At 40.3% G+C, this 13791-nt stretch overlaps 1 protein-coding gene across 1 annotated transcript in view; it reads right to left on the bottom strand.

Annotated features, from left to right (window-relative positions):
• Nucleotides 1-419: 419 nt before the first annotated feature.
• Nucleotides 420-13791, bottom strand: part of LOC107594185 (leucine carboxyl methyltransferase 1-like) — a 19054-nt gene continuing 5682 nt past the window's right edge. The window contains exons 5-11 of the mRNA XM_016284153.1: nucleotides 10092-10153; nucleotides 9885-9987; nucleotides 8078-8198; nucleotides 7875-7976; nucleotides 2444-2535; nucleotides 691-788; nucleotides 420-599 (exon numbers count right to left, since the gene is read on the bottom strand). Of these exons, the coding sequence (XP_016139639.1) occupies nucleotides 577-599; nucleotides 691-788; nucleotides 2444-2535; nucleotides 7875-7976; nucleotides 8078-8198; nucleotides 9885-9987; nucleotides 10092-10153 (601 nt within the window). The 3' untranslated portion in view covers nucleotides 420-576. The remainder of the gene's footprint in view (nucleotides 600-690; nucleotides 789-2443; nucleotides 2536-7874; nucleotides 7977-8077; nucleotides 8199-9884; nucleotides 9988-10091; nucleotides 10154-13791) is intronic.

The following is a 13791-nucleotide window of genomic DNA, read 5'->3' as shown; positions in this document are numbered from 1 at the left end:
ACATTTTATTCAGAAGAAATTTAATTGAGGGCTGCCTATGACAAATTTATATGGTTTGACAAGGACATCCCTCTTCCTAGGATTTTGATGCTGTAATTTTACACAATGTAGATTGTGTAAAATGGTTTCAAATCTAGGGTATTTTTAAGTGCAATAATAAATCATGCACTTAATCATCATTTTATACTCTTAATTGTCTTTATTCATCATCATTGTTAATGAACATTCAGTGCTTTTATAAAAACCAATTGCTATACATATGGCTAACAAAACGTATTTTTTTTGTGATCCTATGAATGTTTCACGATTGTTAAACAGCTATGCTATTCATTTGTAAAACATGTCTGAATTAATATGGCACTTTAGTGAGACACGTCGGTCACATGGGAGACAGGAGACAAGTAAAACAGAAGAAAAGACGCTGATGCCAGTAGTCTCCATTTTTATTGTGCTCAAAAATGGAAAAAAAGATATAAATGACTTCCCCTTCCTATCCTCTGAAAAGGGTCAAGAAGAGCATCCTGTCCACTCTTGCTGATTCAAATGAAACTTTTACAACCAAGTCCCAACTGACGTTTAAAACCCAATTTGTGAGAGGCCTGAAAAGAGAAGTCCGCTATTACTTACAGGTGATGTCAAACGATCCATGAAACTCTAGACGCAGTTAATTGGGTAAAATGGAAGCCTCACCTAGATTGAGCTTATCTTTTACAGCCCAGCAAATGCAGTAGTGTTGTAGAAGCTGTTGGAGAAGTTCCTTTTCATCTAAAAACTCAAGACGCTCAATTCTGTGATTGTAAAACAAAGAACGTCATTGTAGAGATTCTGATCTCAAACTTTCCTGGCACAGGTTGAACAGTTATAAATATACACTTGATTACAACTGTACTGTAGTGTTGGCTTGTGTACCTAGCTACATCTTCCTGAGGAAGCATGCTGTAGACCGTCATCATGTCCAGTGCGTTTACACTTTTCCAGCCTGCTGACAGAAAGCGCTCCTTCTGTGGAAACAAACATTAGGGTAATTATCATTACCTAAAACTAAAACCATTTAAAACATTTGATTTTCATTACTTGAAACATGTTGACTGAAATAAAATATAACATACAAAATACTTTAATTAGACAAAAACAACAAAATTCTAAAACTTTTAAATTAAAATAAAAACTAGGGCTGGGACAATAAATCGATGCATCGCGAATCGCGAAATGATTCTGCATCGATTCTGAGATTTTCCAAAGGCATCGCGATTCTCTCTTGAATCGATTCTGAGCTTAGTTTTTAACAGCAGATGGCACTCCGTGCTTTAGAAACAGCCGTATTCTGCTTGCTTCCAGTTCCTTAAGTATTAATTTCCTTTTCAAAAAAATGTTGAATGGTACTATGAAAAAACAACAACAAACAACTGTTGAATGGTACTATATAGTCAAAAAGAAAGCCCATGGTATGACACAAACTTATGAGCTATTAAAGTAAAATTATGTTTGGTTTAGTTTTTTATTTATTATTCTATACATATAATCAACCAACTTTACATTTTATTCAGAAGAAATTTAATTGAGGGCTGCCTATGACAAATTTATATGGTTTGACAAGGACATCCCTCTTCCTAGGATTTTGATGCTGTAATTTTACACAATGTAGATTGTGTAAAATGGTTTCAAATCTAGGGTATTTTTAAGTGCAATAATAAATCATGCACTTAATCATCATTTTATACTCTTAATTGTCTTTATTCATCATCATTGTTAATGAACATTCAGTGCTTTTATAAAAACCAATTGCTATACATATGGCTAACAAAACGTATTTTTTTTGTGATCCTATGAATGTTTCACGATTGTTAAACAGCTATGCTATTCATTTGTAAAACATGTCTGAATTAATATGGCACTTTAGTGAGACACGTCGGTCACATGGGAGACAGGAGACAAGTAAAACAGAAGAAAAGACGCTGATGCCAGTAGTCTCCATTTTTATTGTGCTCAAAAATGGAAAAAAAGATATAAATGACTTCCCCTTCCTATCCTCTGAAAAGGGTCAAGAAGAGCATCCTGTCCACTCTTGCTGATTCAAATGAAACTTTTACAACCAAGTCCCAACTGACGTTTAAAACCCAATTTGTGAGAGGCCTGAAAAGAGAAGTCCGCTATTACTTACAGGTGATGTCAAACGATCCATGAAACTCTAGACGCAGTTAATTGGGTAAAATGGAAGCCTCACCTAGATTGAGCTACAGCCCAACAGCCCAGCAAATGCAGTAGTGTTGTAGAAGCTGTTGGAGAAGTTCCTTTTCATCTAAAAACTCAAGACCTGTGATTGTGTGATTGTAAAACAAAGAACGTCATTGTAGAGATTCTGATCTCAAACTTTCCTGGCACAGGTTGAACAGTTATAAATATACACTTGATTACAACTGTACTGTAGTGTTGGCTTGTGTACCTAGCTACATCTTCCTGAGGAAGCATGCTGTAGACCGTCATCATGTCCAGTGCGTTTACACTTTTCCAGCCTGCTGACAGAAAGCGCTCCTTCTGTGGAAACAAACATTAGGGTAATTATCATTACCTAAAACTAAAACCATTTAAAACATTTGATTTTCATTACTTGAAACATGTTGACTGAAATAAAATATAACATACAAAATACTTTAATTAGACAAAAACAACAAAATTCTAAAACTTTTAAATTAAAATAAAAACTAGGGCTGGGACAATAAATCGATGCATCGCGAATCGCGAAATGATTCTGCATCGATTCTGAGATTTTCCAAAGGCATCGCGATTCTCTCTTGAATCGATTCTGAGCTTAGTTTTTAACAGCAGATGGCACTCCGTGCTTTAGAAACAGCCGTATTCTGCTTGCTTCCAGTTCCTTACACACGCACCATTTGAACCAAAAATAATCATTCATAAAGTACGAAAAGTTTGAAGCGAATCATAAGGATGTTCACAGTGGACTGTGTTTACATTAATCTGGCATCACAAAAGCAGATGTGCAAGTACATTTAGCCCAAGCGCTCTTCTTCGTAAGCATTTGAGTGTGCGGCTAAAAACTAGTCTAGAGCGCCATCTGCTGTTAAAAACTAAGCTCAGAATCGATTCCAGAGAGAATCACGATGCATTCAGAAAATCTCAGAATCGATCCACAAATCGCGATGCATCGATTTATTGTCCCAGCCCTAAAACAGAACATTTTTAAATAAGATGCACTTACAAGAGATCTTATAACATACTATCATCATAAACTCTTCATATTTTCAATCTCAATACATATTTCAAGCCATGTTGACCAGATATTCTAAGGTATCTAGTCTACAGAAGGTCACCATGGTGGTACAAAATTACTAAAACTTATTAATTTAAATATTAAATTATTCAAATAAAAACTAATTCAAAATATGAATACATTTATATTAGTATATTAATGAAACTAATATGAAACATTGTCATCATTAACCCTTTGAATTTTCATTCTGATTACAAATTTCAAGCCACGTTGACCAGATATTCTGATATGTCTAAAGAAGGTCACCATGGCAGTACACAATTATGAAAACTTTAACTAAAATTAAAATGTCTCTGGTTACTCAAGTAACCCATGTTCTCTGAATAGGGAACGAGACGCTGTGTAGCTATGACGCAATGGGAACTCCCCTTGGGTGTGCCGATTGTTTGAAGCCCGTATGGAAACACACTAATTCATTGGCTGATGGCGCGGGCACCACCTCGAAGTCACTACGTCACCCACTCTAATACTAGCGGCCGCGTCATCTGCTCCTCAGATTTCCTGCCGAAGAAGTCCTGTCGGCAGCGCAAGGAGCTTGGCAGCAAACGCAGGCTAACCTCAAAAGTCTGGTTCAAGCAGAAAGAATCTGGGAACCGGGAGCCGAATCTAAATCCAAGCTATAAAGCCTGATAAAAGTGTGAGGAGAGGACCATCCTGCTGCCACACAGATATCATCCAGGGAACTCCTCTGAAAAGAGCTTGAGACACTCCTGGTAGAATGAGCTTGAATAACTAGTGGTGAAGAGGGACCGCGAACCTCATACGCAAGCTAGATAGCGTCCCTTACCCAATGAGAAATCCTATGTTTTAATACGGCCAGCACCAAAACACACCAACAATTGGGAAAACTTGCACAATTGGCTAGAGCGGTCCACATAGAGCATCAAAGCTCGAACAGGGCAGAGCAGGTGAAGCTTCTCGTCCTCAACAGAAGCAAAAGGAAGAGGACAGAAGGAGTGAAGCATGATGACCTGGGAGTGAAATGACGTGGACAAGACCCTGGGGACATGATCGGGTCTGGGCTGTAGGAATACCTTAACAAGGCCTGGAGCAAACTCCACGCATTACTCGCTAACAGAGAAAGCCTGCAACCCCCCTACGTGTTTAATAGAAGCCAACGCCAACAGGAGCGTCACTTTAAGGGTCAGAATCTGTTCAGGAGCTAATTTCAAAGGCTCAAATGGCGACTCCAATAAGCCCTCCAGGACTATAAACAAGTCCCAGGAAGCAACACTGATAGGGTGTGCTGGCCTCTAACGCCTAACCCCACGCATAAACGCATAAACCAAACGATGTCAACCTAGAGGGACTTTGTCCGTATACCTGCGAGCAGCAATAGCTGCAACATAAACTCTCAAGGTGGTATCAGCCAACCCAGCCGCAAGCTTCTTCTGCAAAAACTCCAGCACTGAACCAATCTGGTAGCTGACTGGGTCCACTGCATGAGCCAAACTCAAAAAACTTCCACTTGGAAGAATAAAGCCTCCAAGTAGAAGGAGCCCTAGCATTATCAATGGTTTCCTGAACGTCCACAGAAAGACCAGAGGTCACAGCCAATCGCCCTTGATTGGCCACACCCATAGCCTCCAAATCTCGGGCTGAGGGTCTCAGATTCTGCCCCGGAGTTGAGACAGCAGATCATTCCTGTTTGGAATCTCCTATGGGGTGTGCTCTAGAAGGGAGACTATCTCCGAGAACCACATCTGGGATGGCCAGAACAGGACTATCAACAGGAGACAGACTCCACACTCCCTCACTCTGCACAAGACAGCTGTAATCAACTTGCTTGGTGGAAATGCGTGCAGCATCAGATTCAGCGACGGGTGAGCAAAAGCATCTATCCCCAGAGGTGCCGGGTGACATAGGGAGAACCGAAGGGTACATTGAGTCGATTCCTGCGACGTGAATAGATCTACCTCTGCCTTGCCGAAAAGATCCCAGACCAGAGCCACCGTCTGGCGGCTCAGCATCCAGTCCCCCGACTTGAGTTTCTGTCTCAATAGGAAGTCCGCTGCGAGGTTCAGAGGTCCAGGGACGTGAACCGCTCTCAGCGAAAGAAACCTGTCCTGAGCCCAAAGGAGGAGGCAGCGCACACGCCTGTTATGTGAAGGTTATGTGAGACACTACCGCCATGATGTCCATTCTGACGATCACATGACAACCCATCAGAATTGAGGAAATGCAACAGGGCCAGGACAATGGCTCACAGCTCTAGGCTGTTTATGTGCCATGAGAGAATCTCTCCCGTCCAGACACCACAAACCTTGAAGACCGTGCCCCATCAAGTTACGGAGGCATCCGTCATAATTATTTGGCGATGGCAAAGAGCACCCACCTTGAACCCCTGCTGAAGAAAGAGAGGGTCCCGCCATGTCAAGAGGGTGCAAAAGCAACTGTGCGACACTCTTTAGTAGGCAGAGGTCCGGCCTCAAGGGACGAACTCCTTTGGACTTCATCCACCACAGAAATTGACTCATATGAAGCAGCCCCAGGAGCAGCACAGGAGAGGCCGCTGCCAAGAGACCGCGGAGTCTGTGACATGTGCTCACCGAAACATGATGGCCTAGTTTGAAGCAGGTCAAACATGTTTTGATACTGGAAATCTGAGCAGAGCAAAACGGGCCTTCATTGAAACAGAATTGAGCTGGACCCCCAAGAAAATGATCCGCTGAGAAATGGTGAGAACACTGAGAAACGGTGAGAGTGCTCTTCTGAGCATTCAACCCGAGGCCAAGAGATCGAAGATGGCGAAGAAGAATGTTTCTGTGAAGACTCACCAACTCCCTGGAATAGGCCAAGATGAGCCAATCGTCCGGGTAGTTGAGCTCACGGATGCCCTGGAGCCTCAACGGGGCCAGAGCAGCATCATTGCACTTCGTGAACATCCGTGGAGCCAAAGCCAGACTGAAGGGAAGAACTGTACTGGTATGCCTTTCCCCCAAAGGTGAAACTGAGGAACTTCCTGTTCCGCTGAACAACCTGAATATGAAAATAAACATCCTTCAGAAACAAACCAATCCCCCGTGTGAAATTGATCCAGAACAGCCTTCAGCATTAGCATTTTCAATTGCCCTTTTTAAAGAAAAAAATTTAGCCGGTGCAGATCTAAAATAGGTCGCAGACCTCTGTCCTTTTTTTCGAAAGAAGGAAACAGCAACTGAAGACGACACGATTCACCTCCTCTATCACACCCTTGAGGAGGAGAAAGAAGACATCCTTCTGCAGAACAGAAGCCTCTAAGGCACTGTTTACCACAGGAAGATGACACAAGAAAACTCATGCGGTTTGTCCGGCCACTCAATATTAAGCTTTGTGGTAGCACGCACTAACTCGTCCACTAGCTCAGTATAGGCCGCAGGCGGGAGAATGTCGACTCTCTAGCCCAAAATCCTCCAAGTCAGATGCCGTGGAGTACAACATTTCATCTAACCAGAAAGAAACAGCCTTGCGTGCCTCCAGGCTGGGACATAAATAATCGTGGACAATCCCCACGGGCGAATCCACGTAAGAGCACTCAGGTGAGAGGGAGAGAAAGGGCGAGGCCCGTCTGCTCACCCTCTATAGCCTTGAGCTCCACATCCAAACCTCAGGATGTGGATTCACGGAGGGCCTCAGCAGCCTCCGGAGCAGTGCGACGGGGGAAAACAGATGACTCCTTCTCAACAACCGTGAGCCTCGCTCAAAAAGTTTTGAGACAGAGATTCTTATTAAATTTACAGTTAGAAACGCCGTAAAAAGCCTCGCGTGCGTGAGACAAACCTATACATTTAACACACTTACTGTGCGGGTCATCGCTCACGATAAAGTGGAAGCATGGCAGCAGGCAGCGACGAAACTCCATAGCACTTCACCATGAGAAGAAACAAGGTTCCACTGAATGCAGTTGCGGAAGTGCAAAAGAGAAACTCAAAGAAATAAGCCGAAACATGGACCAGATAAATCGCTTCTGAAGGGCTAAACGACTGAGGAGCGGATGGCACGGTCGCTAGTATTAGAGTGGGTGACGTGGTGAAGTTGAGGTGGCACCCACGCCAGACAATCAGACAATCAGCACACCGAAGGGGCGTTCCCATTGTGTCATAGCAACGCAACGTTGAGTGAACCTACGAAAGAGTACAGAAAATATGAATAAATCTGTATTTGTATATTAATGAAACTAAAATAATATACTACCATCATTAACACTACCACATTATCAATCTGAGCAAAATTTTCAAGCCATGTTGACCAGATATTCTAGGGTGTCTACAAAAGGGCACCATGGTGGTGGTAACATTGAGAGGCCTGTGCTGATACTGCTTGAGAGAGACTTAAGTGTTGGCGGTGGCTGCAGTAAACAATGACTTGAGCTTAACTGCTCTGTTTTCCTGAGTCTTGATCACCCATTGTATGTTGAGCAGGAAAACAACTTTGAATTCCAAGTACAACCCAGTCTAATGTTTTGATTGTACATAGAAAGACACTGTTTTACTGTAGGGAGTAGAACAATCAACAATCATACAGTTTGACAGCTGTACAATATCACTGAAGTACATTAGAAATAAAGAGTTAGAAAGTTTCTAGTTCTAAATGTAAAATGTCATACTTGAGAGTCCAGAGACTGACACAGATCCACCCCAGCCAGATTGCACTGTCGTCTCTGTAGATTCTCAATCATGATCTCCCCAAAGCGATCATTCATGTTCACCTGAAAAGATCTGGACACTTAGAGGTGTAGACAGGAAGAGCTCACAATTTTCCAGTTCATGTTTTTACATGACTGTAATAATGAAGCTGTTTAAAACTCACCTGCTCATAGTTAATGAACATGGCCGTGGGGAAGGTGTCTGCAACCCAGTGCACCAGTTTAGAGGACTGCTCAGAGGTCATGTACACCAGTACACACTCAGACAAAAACAGAGTGGGTAACCTAGGTGGAAAGAAGCAGGAATACACAGATAAAGGAATGTTGGGGAATATCAATATCAATGGTGGGGAAGTGTTTCTTTAAAACACCCATCCTATGATTAAGCTTCCTCATCAGGGATGTCAAACTCAACTCCTGGAGGGCCGGAGTCCTGCAGAGTTTTCTTCCAACCCTGCTCCAACACTCATACCATGTAGTTTTCAAATAAGCCTGAAGGACTTGATTTGTTGATTAGTGTTTAATTAAGGGTGAATTTAAACTCTGCAGGGCTCCGGCCCTCCAGGAATTGCGTTTGACACACCTACTCTAGATAGAGGCTAAATTTAACTATGAATTATGGGTAACATTTTAAAATGTGATAACATTTTATCTATCTATCATGAACTAACAATGACCAACAGTACTTTTTATACCATTTATTAATATATATTAATGTTAATTTCTGCATATATTAACAAAAAAGTTTGTTCTTTTGAACTTACTATTCATCAAAAAATGGTCAAAAATGTATTAGTTTCCATAAAAATATTAAGCAGCATAGTTGTTTTCAACATTGATAATAATAAAAAATGTATCTTGAGCAATGATTTTTGAAGGATCATGTGACCTTAATGGCTGCTGAAAATTCAGCTTGCCATCACAGGAATAAATTACATTTGAAAATATTTTTTATCAAATAAATGCAGCCTTGGTAAGCATAAGAGATGTATTTCAAAAACATAAAAAACACTCATGAACAGTATTGCATATTAATAAATACTGCAAAAATTTGTTTCTTACCTAATGCATTAACTAAATCCAATCTTGTTTTCTAGAATCAGATTTTAAATTTTTTCCCCCATTAAAAACATCACAATTTAATCAGTTCATGCATTAAAGCAAAACAAGAAGTTTGTTCCTGGAAACAAATCATAATGGAAATATGTGAAAGTACACAACAGAAAGTCACGTTTTTGGAAGAGTGGTTTGCGTGCTATGACAATAGACACTGCAGAATTTTTTTACTCAGCATCTGAGACACTGATGGGATTTGCAGCTGGCAAAAGACGCCACGTTAGGGTGGACTGAACAGGAAGTTGCAAAAAAAAAAATAAACCCCTCAAAATGAGAGACCTTGGAAATGATGCCATTGATGTCATACACCTTCTAGAACGGTAGCTTCCTTCGGGTCTCATCAGTTCACATCAAAGAAAACATACACTTATTGACGCATCTGAGGAAAATTTAACTGCTCCCGAGTGTACTATTGTCGTCGGGGCATCAGCAGAGATGCACGAAAACAAAACAACAGATGCATGCAACTCCTATTGGTATGCCAAACAGGATGGATCAACCCTATCTAGGATGCACAGAATCGTTAAGTTATCTTTCAAGTAAATTGAGTTATACCTCAAAATCCTATTGTTCTGATACGCAACATTCCGTCAACCGTTAACTTTAGTCGCAGAATTATACAACAAACATGTAACTGAGGCAACAAATTAAACGTGAACCTTTCAGAAAGACAAGTCTGTACATCACAATAAAGATAAGAGAGGCTAATCCTGATGTTGTAACGGCACTTACTTATATAATCTTCTTTGATAACCATGCTGATAAAACATCACAAAAATGTAGTGTAATAGAAAGACAGAAAAAATTTTGAATTTATATTTAACTCAGCCAAGGTTGGGACATTACAGTACATACTCTGGATTTATCTGGAACTTTTTTAGTTTCTCCTCTAAAGTTGGAAAGTCTCTTAGATCAGCACCGATAATACAATATCTGTCCGAGTCAAGGCTGTGACCATCTGTCAAAGAAACAAAGTTGAACAAGTGAAAGGTTACTGTGAAAATTATCACTACACAACAGCAAAGTAAAGTGCTCTGTAACATCATAATTTGATTTCAATACCCAGAAGGAGTGAATCAGTGGAGTGGGTCTCAATCAAAGGTTTTGATAGTGGAGGCTTCGTCCTGTAACAGATAGATAGATAGATAGATAGATAGATAGATAGATAGATAGATAGGGGTGCTCCGATTGATCGGCCGATAATGGCTAATAAGGCCGATCTCAAGCTGACGACGCGCCTGCTGTGAGAGGTTTGGCACAACACGCAGCGGCACCGTCTCAATCTCTGTCGGCGAGGGGTAAAATAATTATAATGCGATGGTGAGGTACAATTCATATTTTTAAATTGAAAAACTTTCGGTGAGACAATTTCACAAACAGCGTGAGTGAATCACCGCGTGCTCTCTTTCCCTCTCTAAATGCGCAAATTGCTTCAAATAAGCAAGCTGCATAGTTCACACAGGAATTGTCACTTGCACAATCGAGGCACTGTTGCATCGTCATTAAAGTTTATAATTTTCATTTCTTTTTTATTCTGGACAGTGTTAAACCATCCAGCACTTGCGCGCTCTCCTAGACAGTGCGCTCATGCACACTCAAAGCGTACACATAGTACCAGGTTCAAACATACTCTTCTTGCTTATATTTATTGCGTTTAAACACGTTTATGAAATACTGTTTTACTGTACTGCGTAAAAACAGAATCACAATGCTCAAACCATTTTCAGTAACAACGTTTGGATTTGAAATCAAAATGGATAAATGATGTGCTTGTGGCAAACAGCCGCGGATCAGCGGCGGACCTTTGTGTGAAAGCACAATGAGTCTGTGTTGCTTCTGCACCGCTTACGTACCGCACACAGACTGCATACGCAATGCAAACGGAGTAAGTGTGATCTCTGCCACAATTCTGCGCGCGAAAGATCATATTTTGAGCGCGCAAAAGTGCGCTTTGCACGCGCGCGAACTGAGTTTTGTGGAGAAAATGTTTGTCTCGCAAAGAAGAAAGTATTTTGAGCGCACGAAAATCAATTTTGCATTTAAAATATGTTTTTGGATGTGTGCAGACCTTCTCTTTTGCGCGTGCAACGTTTCACTAGCTTGCTCACCTGATGCCCGCCCTCAGTGCTCTCTAAATGCCAACAGCTCGCTTGCTCCACACAACCCAGTGTTACAATGTGCCATAATTCCAGCCAATCAAGAGACCGAGGCTGCTAAATTCTGATTGGCTGCCTTGACAACCATTCACAACATTTCTTGCATTACCTCACAGCAGAAGAGGAAAACTACAGTGCATGTATATCTATTATGCAAGTTGATATTCTGATTGTATTTTTTTCCAAACACATTTGACCAATTCCAAACGACATCAATCTTCTTGAAGGACCAGCACCACATCCTCTTGTACCACTGTTTGAAGAATTTATCTTCCAGAATCTGGCAGTAAGTTTTGGGAGTTCATTTTTAGTCCATCTTGACATTTTATCTGTAGAAGATAACCTGCTTAATTATACACACCTGAATATAAGGCGTTTTTCACTTCCAGCCTTCATGAACAATAGTATATCGATTACAAGTGATTAAATACAAGATTAATAGTAGTTAATAAGATTGATGTCGTTTGGAATTGGTAAAATGTGCTTGGAAAAAAATATAATCAGAATATCAACTTGCATAATAATTATTCATGCACTGTATTTTTCCTCTTCTGCTGTCTGCGGTAATGCAAGAAATGTTGTGAATGGTTGTCAAGGCAGCCAATCAGAATTTAGCAGCCTCGTCTCTGATTGGCTGGAATTATGGCATATTGTAACACTGGGTTGTGTTGAGCAAGCGAGCCGTTGGCTTTAGAGAGCACTGAAGGCGGGGCAAAAGAGAAGGTCTGCACACATCCAAAAACTTATTTTAAATGCAAAATTGATTTTCGTGCGCTCAAAATACTTTTTTCTTTGCGAAACTTACATTTTCTCCACAAAACTCAGATAGCGCGCGTGATAACTTTTGTGCGCTCAAAATATGATATTTCACGCGCAGAATTGTGGCAGAGATCTAAGCCTATAATGCGCATAAATTCCAAAAATACGCATAAAAAAAAACTTATATGCACATCTGAGTAGGATAAACATTTTATCCGATAAGAAAAAATGCGCATAAACTACGATGGAGACACATTTACCGAATAAATTCCACCATGCGCATTGAAAAAGTCATGTGACTTTGCGATATGAGACGGGATCAATTGACTAACCAGCGGACCGATCTCATTCACAGCATCTATATGTTGTTTTGGTCATTCTGAAATGCCTGAGGAAAGCCTGTCATCAAAGTATTTCTGTATAATTACTGTCTTACATGACTGCGTTCACAAACAGCAGGCATCCACCTCTAAAAGCAATGACCGCATTATTGTGTTACGTCCGCTCTCTAAAAAAGCAAACATTAAAAAAAGTAATTGATTACATATGAAAATTATTATATTCAGTGGCTTCTCCTAGTTTTCTTAATTTAGTGCCAGTTTATAGGGACGCGGCAGATTTTGTTCTCTTTGACTCGTTGGATGGAAATGGTGCTTTATTCACAAATGTTTTATGCGATATTCCAGTTTTGCGCATAAGTTAAATTCGCATCTTTGGATGGAAACATAGATGCGTCTGTAAAAATCTTGACTGGAGCATGACTATAAATAATTCTACATGATAAAAAGAAGGCTTCAAAAAGATCGGTATCAGTGATCTTATCGGCAAATATTGCATCCTGTGATCACAAGCCGCCCAAAAAATCCTGACTGGAGCACCCTTATAGTTAATCATTTACTCAAATGTTTTATGGAAAACATTATTTTTATCTCATGATCATTATGCAGTTATCAGATTTCTATCTTCAAAGGCATTCATGTTTTATCATCACACAACTTGTAGAAAGTCCACATAAAAAATACAAGTTTGACTACTAAATTCTATAACATCCCTCTGTACTATATTGTATAGCAATCTCAAAAATATACACATAATAAATATATTACTAAAAAAATGTGGACACTTTTTGTGTGAACTTGAGGGGAACTGACTTTATCCAACACAGAGTCAACTGCAAAAAAGGTTGTGAGAAAAGTTCTAGTATCATTTGTTTGCAGATGACACTTTGGTATTCTGTTATCTAATGCACCAAGGGTCAGATTGTATTGTATTACGTAATTCCCTCTGTACACAGCTCGTGTATTTCTATTCTGTCACTTACATAGACACCCTTAAACCATGGCACTTACACAAATACAAAATCTTCCTTTTCTTTGCGTTTCACCGTTGCCCTAGCTTGTTTCCTAGTTTAGCTTTCTAATAAACCTGGCATTGTAGACTATGAATATTGTTGGCTCTGTGACAAATTGCTTATGTTTCTCTATTGTAATCCATTTGTGAATAAAAAGCACTGCGAAATGTAAATGCAGTCTTGTGTATGTTGCCTTGCCACACATACAGCAACTTCCACTGACTGTGGTTATGTAGCAATTTAAAAAATATTCTAATCACCCAAGACAAAACGTCCTCCACCCAAGTTTAATTCAAATGCATAACAGGTATTTAACAGTATTATTTCAGGTGGGGTACTGATAAAGAGCAAATTTAGGACAGATCAAATTTAATACAATACAAAATAGATGACAGATATACAATCCAACTATTGCTTTGGAGGGTGGATATACTTAGATGGAGGGTCCTAGAGAACTTCTCATTTGAGATACTGTCTCCCTCTACAGGAATATGAC

Source organism: Sinocyclocheilus grahami, unplaced genomic scaffold, assembly GCF_001515645.1.
Source record: "Sinocyclocheilus grahami isolate Dianchi unplaced genomic scaffold, SAMN03320097.WGS_v1.1 scaffold180.1, whole genome shotgun sequence".
Taxonomy (NCBI): domain Eukaryota; kingdom Metazoa; phylum Chordata; class Actinopteri; order Cypriniformes; family Cyprinidae; genus Sinocyclocheilus; species Sinocyclocheilus grahami.
Note: the sequence above shows the minus strand (reverse complement) of the source record. Positions and strands in the feature narration are given on the sequence as shown.